Here is a 6,048-nt window from a genome sequence, read left to right as displayed (position 1 = left end):
GTGTAGGTAAACCCCCCGCCCCGAGAGGCGGTAACTAGGTCAACAGAAGAATTCCTCAGTCACCCTGGCGCTATCTACTCAGGGACTTGGGTTGGCTTAACTAGGCCAATCAGGAGTGTAGATTTTTCACTTGCCTGAGTGACTTAGTTATGATGACCTAATTTTCTAGAGCAGACCAGGACTTAGGTATTACATAAAATAAGGAAGTGTGGTAGAATCAGGCCCAGAGTGAAGTACTATTCCAAGTGAGGATGAGTGGCCAAATCACATGCCCAGTTTCAGGATGAACATGTTGCCGGCACAGAGTGCCCGCGGCAAGCAACAGCTGGATTCGTTGCCCGGTATGCGTCGCACCAATGACCACAACGGGATGGAGAAGCAGAGAGATTTATTTGGAGCTCCAAATAGGGCGCAGGGAGACTGAGCTGTCTCCAATCCTGCAGCCCCGAATGCAGGTTACAGTATACATTTTATACCTTTGCCTACTTTACTACACAAGCTTATACAACTAATTACCTGTTGCCCCGTACAATACCGTAGCCAATTAGCTAAAGCAGCCAGTTATGTTTTTCCTCAGTAGCATTGCCCAAGCCTTGCCTTATTTGGTTTATTTGTTACTGGTTTTTGCTAAACATTTTTGCCTTATTTATATGTTTTCCAGGCCGAAGCTGGCCTTGGCTGGCGAGCCGTGTGCAAACCTGTCTGTTTGTGTGCTACCTTCCTCATAGTTGTGCAGGGTCACAGAAAGTTTAAGGAGCAGAGGGCTTTAGTTTATTTGGGCCTAGAGCAAGAGGGCTTTATTGACACTTGTAGTCTTCCACCCTCCCGAGTTACCTAGAGTAGTGCCCAGTGTCACTAACAAAGACACCCTCAAAACAAATCCCACAGTGGCAGAGAAACAGCTTATTTCATCCTTATGTACTTCAGCAATATCTGAAAATGTTTAATTCACATTTTCTTGGAAAAGAAATCGCACAGGGCCCTGCCAAGACCAAAATTTTTGCCCTTGTTTGTTCAGTGGCACAAATATTGCTTCCCAATCTGGTTCCTGAGCCCTAACTTGAACCCGTGACCAACAACAAACATTTGTGGAGTATCTACATTTGCATTCAGCATCATGTGAGTTCACCCAACATGTCAATCAACCTGAGTGACAACATGACCAACAATTCTAGTCTAGTCAGGGCCTAGGATTTAAGGCCATCAGCACATGCCTGGTTTTGTTTATTTGCATTGTCAGAAACATGCTTAGACAAGTGTAACTGATTGGAGTTTGTTTCGGAATAAGCTGTTCTCTCAGCCTTCCCTGTTCCATAGCATCACCACTGCAAAATATCATGGTTTACAACTTATAAACAAGATAAAAGCAATTCATTGAAACTGAGCAATATTTAATTATTTCCATCTCTTCCTTTATTGATAGGATGCTACAGAACAATTGTTTTTCTCTTTATAAAGAACAGGTTAGTGCAGTGTATTTGATCAGTAATAACTTTGATTAATGAAACCAACTATTTCTATGGAGGTTCCTATACTGTAATAGATCTACCTGTCTATCTAATATTTCAAAGGAGAAGTACAATCTCAGTTCACTTACAACAGATATGGGGCCAAATCCACTACTGGTGTTGATTGGTGTAGATCTATTGACTTCAATGAAAATAGACCAATTTACACTAGCTGAGGATCTGTCCCAGTGAAGGAGATTAGCAGTGCAGTTTCTAATTCCCTACTCAGAGGGCATGTCTATACTTATAGCTAAATGGGCACTGTGCAGCAGTGTCGATTTAGCGGGTCTGGTGAAGCCCCACTGAGTCGATGTCAGAGCATTCTCCCATTGACGTCTGTACTCCAGCTCCTTGAGAAGCTTAAGGTAAGTCGGCGGGAAACCGTCTCCCATTGACACAGTGCGGTGTAGAAACCACTGTAAGTTGACCTAACTCGTGTCGACTTCAGTTACATAACTTACGTAACTGAAGTAGCATAACTTAGCTCGACTTACAGCTTTAGTGTAGACCAGCCCTCCGTGTCCAGTGCAGTTGTGCCTTCCCTAAATACCCATGAAGCAATTAAAGTTCAACTTTTTGAACCCAGTTAACCCTTTCCTGCTCCTGCTCTTGCTGCTTCTGCAGCTGATGTTGCCCCCATGACAGATAGCTATCCCCATGGATGTTCCTTGCTGCTCTCACAGCAGATTTCATAGCGGTGTCGATCCAGGCATGAGGCTGGGCTGTGTGTTCTCCTGCAAAGTGGACCCTCCCTTCATTCTGAAACAAAGGCCCAGAATAGTCAGCAAACTGGTAGGGGGTGAACGAGGCAAATGCTCCCATGGAATATTTGTCCAGGTTCCATCTCTGTATCACGTGTTTATCACAGATGAACTGGAGATGGCCCTTAGATACCTTGTGGATTTCTGCCAGGTCCTCCAACACCACATCGATGCACTTCTCATCACTCAGGGGAAGAAAGAATTCAGCATCGTCGTTCCACGTGTAGGAAGCCACAATCACCCCCACCCCACTAGAGAAGTTGTGGTTGGGATAGTAGATGAATCTGGAAGGGTGATCTGTGACTGACGGCCCACCTCGAATCCCCTCCTTCTCCCAGAACTTTTCGGTGCAGGCCAAGGCAACCTTGGTGGCGGTGGCATAGTGAATGGAGCGCAGGGCATGGCGCTTATTGGAGGAAAGCAGTGGCAGAAATTTGATATGTCTCATGGCTTTTGCTGAGGCTGTGACAAGGACATAGTCAGCAGTCACTAAGGAGGGGCTCAGTGTGTTGGGTGCACGGTAAAACACTCGGACCTTGTTACCATTGGATATTATCTGCTCTACTGTGCAGTTCAGCTGGACAACTCCAGGCATAGACCGGTAGAAGGCCTGGGGCAATTGGTCGAATCCCCCTGTGATCTCATCAAAACTGAAAGAAACAAGAAGTGAGGAGTGAAAGAATTACATTAGTAGCAGTATCACGATTGCTTTTAGGGACAACAATAAAGTGGTGCCCCTTTGAGGTAGGGGCTGTGTCTGACAGACCCTGCCTCAAAGAGATTACACTCCAGCTAGACAAAACAGACCAAGAAACAGGGGCATTGTGGGTGGTGGGTGAACCACCCACTTGAGGAGGCTAGTCCCCGGCCCACCCCTTCTGCTTGAGGCCCCGAAACCTTCCTCCTCCCCCTTTCCCTCCCAAGCCCAGATCTCACCCCACCCCCCACAGCCATGAGCCTCCCCACACCCAGAGCACCGGACATGCATGCACCCCCCCCCGAACCCCAGAGCTAGGTGGGTGGGCAGGCGGTGCGCAGCTCCCCCACCTCCCAGCCCCAGGCAGGCGGGTGGGCAGTGCGCAGCCTCCAGCCCCCCAGAGCACCGGGCAGGCGCAAGCCCCCTCTCCCAGCTTTGGAGCACCTAACAGTGCATGGCTCCAAGCCCCAGGCAGGCAGGAGGCACGTGGATCCCTGCAGCCCTGGAGTGGTGGGTGACACACAGACCCCCCGCCCTCGCCCCTCTGCCCTGGAGTACTGAGCGGTGCTGTCCCAATGCCAGGGCACCCCTGGCACTTGGCAGGCCCAGCTACCCCAAGTCCCAGCCACCCAAGCCCCAGCCCCAGCCGTATATGCCCCTGCTAAGAAAGGTTTATAATTGCCATTTTACAGAAGGGGGAGCTGAGGCATGGAGAAAGCAAGTGACATGCCCAAGGTGACACATGAAATCTGTCATAGAATCATAGAATCATAGAATATCAGGGTTGGAAGGGACCTCAGGAGGTCATCTAGTCCAACCCCCTGCTCAAAAGCAGGACCAATCCCCAATTAAATCATCCCAGCCAGGGCTTTGTCAAGCCTGACCTTAAAAACTTCTAAGGAAGGAGATTCTACCACCTCCCTAGGTAACGCATTCCAGTGTTTCACCACCCTCCTAGTGAAAAAGTTTTTCCTAATATCCAACCTAAACCTCCCCCACTGCAACTTGAGACCATTACTCCTTGTCCTGTCCTCTTCTACCACTGAGAATAGTCTAGAACCATCCTCTCTGGAACCACCTCTCAGGTAGTTGAAAGCAGCTATCAAATCCCCCCTCATTCTTCTCTTCCGCAGACTAAACAATCCCAGTTCCCTCAGCCTCTCCTCATCAGTCATACAGTTGGGTTCTGAATCCAGATCTCCTAAGATCCAAGCCAGGGTTTTAACAACGGATCCTATGTATCTCAAGAGAAAGATAGCAAACAATCCCTCCCCACTGTAGGTTTGAACCCAAGCCCTGCCAGAACACAGCACAGAGTGTGACCATTTCAGAAAGAGCAAATTATAGCTGCAATTGATGATAGTCACGTAAGTCAATAAGAGCCCCACAGAAATCTCTCAAAATAGGGCTTAAGTGACCCACAGGCCTGGGGCCCGGAGGTGAATTTCAGCCAATACTGGGGAATTCCGATTGAGCTGCACAAGGTGAGTCAAAATTATGGCCCAGATTAAGTAAAACAGGAATATATCCTGCTGACAATACGACCCATTCGGTGATAGAGATTGCTTCTCTCTGCACATTCTAACTTCCACCAGAGGAGTTTCACATTGCTAAGATGGAGTGTCTGTCTCTTCCCCTCTCAGCTGCAAAAAGAAGGATAGTATTATTTATTTACTAGCATTGCAGTCACACAAAGGGTACGTATACACTGCCGGCGGCAGAAAGACTCTGAGCCCAGGTTGAGAGACTTGGGTTAGCGGGTCTCGCAGGAGCACTGTAGAAATAGCTGTGTAGACAGTGCTTTGAGGTTGTGGCTTGGGCTGGAACTCGGGCTCTCAAGCCCACCCATCTCCCTAGCCTACAGGGCCTGAGCTCCAGCCCCAGCTGCAATTTCGGAGTTCTGTCTACACAGCTATTTGTACAGTGCTAGTAAAATCCCCACGAGCCTAAGTCTCTCAACATGGCCTAGGAGACTCACTGCCATGGGCAGCCTACTGGTAATGCAGACATACCCCTAGAGGCCAACAATCAAAGGCCCCATAGTCCTAGGTAAAGTACACACATGCAGAATGAAAAGATATAGCCACGCCCCAGAGACCTTGCAATTTAAGTACATTCGTTTCTCACCCGTCTTCATGAGAGAAGATATTAAACTCCATGAGAGAGTTAAGAAATGACATGTGGAATCCAGCATCCTCATTCATCAAGTCTCCGATCATCTGTACAGCCCCATGGCTTAATTTCCCTTCTTTAATCAAGTACTCCTGGGAGGGGAGGAAAGTGAGTAAAGTTGTTCTCTCTTTAGGCACAAGAAGGACATTTATGCTGGAAATAAGAGGCATGGAGGCATCATTGGGGAAAGATTTGACTTCCATGAGGAAGGAGAAGATAAAGGGTTATTTTCAAGTTTTATATTGTGATGATATTGTTGCCCCTTTTTGGCCTGAGCCATTGCCAATATCCAAAGCCTTGCCTCGTTCTTTCTGTTTGAAGGAGAGATTGAGGATGTGAGTCAGGTCTTTCTTTGGTTCAATCCTGTCTATTTAAAAAGAATGGACACAACATCTTGTTTCCCTGAACACAGTAGTAACAATCAACAGGAAGCAATGTCCCTGCTCAGCAATCCAAGTCTGCCTTTCCAGAAAATACTGTGACCAAAAGAAGCTCCCTCCCTTGTTTTCCTCTCGGGCCCATGTTCATCACTGCAACTCTCTCTTTCTTCTTGCTTCCTTTCTCTCACATACACAGACTCAGCTGCAGACATTCAACCCCTAGCCCCTGTGTTTGCAGTCAACCATAGGGAAACCCCTCAGTCCACACAGCTTAGCTTCTGATTGGCCTTGTAGTGCCTTGGGCAGTGGCTTACACTACCACTAGCTATCTTACTCCAGAAAGGAGCTTAATTGCTTCTTCCATATATCCTGAATGAAGGGTGGTTAGCATGCCCATCCACTTTAACCAGGTCTGTGGATAATTTATGTATTAAAGATATGCTTGATTGCAACCATTAACACCTTCCAGCACAACATTACAATAATAATTGAAGGAAGTATGACATATGTCTGGCTCTCGGTCCTTTATT

The 6,048-nt window shown here is 47.5% G+C and overlaps 1 protein-coding gene across 4 annotated transcripts in view; it reads right to left on the bottom strand.

Annotated features, from left to right (window-relative positions):
- Positions 1 to 371: 371 nt before the first annotated feature.
- Positions 372 to 6,048, bottom strand: part of LOC140898281 (L-amino-acid oxidase) — a 51,473-nt gene continuing 45,796 nt past the window's right edge. For all 4 annotated transcript variants that reach the window (XM_073311913.2, XM_073311912.2, XM_078848812.1 and 1 more), the window contains 2 exons: positions 5,094 to 5,230; positions 372 to 2,919 (listed from right to left, as the gene is read on the bottom strand). In XM_073311913.2, coding sequence (XP_073168014.1) covers positions 2,070 to 2,919; positions 5,094 to 5,230 — 987 coding nt within the window. In that variant the 3' untranslated portion in view covers positions 372 to 2,069. The remainder of the gene's footprint in view (positions 2,920 to 5,093; positions 5,231 to 6,048) is intronic.

Source organism: Lepidochelys kempii, chromosome 14, assembly GCF_965140285.1.
Source record: "Lepidochelys kempii isolate rLepKem1 chromosome 14, rLepKem1.hap1, whole genome shotgun sequence".
Classification (NCBI taxonomy): domain Eukaryota; kingdom Metazoa; phylum Chordata; order Testudines; family Cheloniidae; genus Lepidochelys; species Lepidochelys kempii.
The sequence above is the reverse complement of the archived record's forward strand: the minus strand, read 5'-3'. Positions and strand labels throughout refer to the sequence as shown.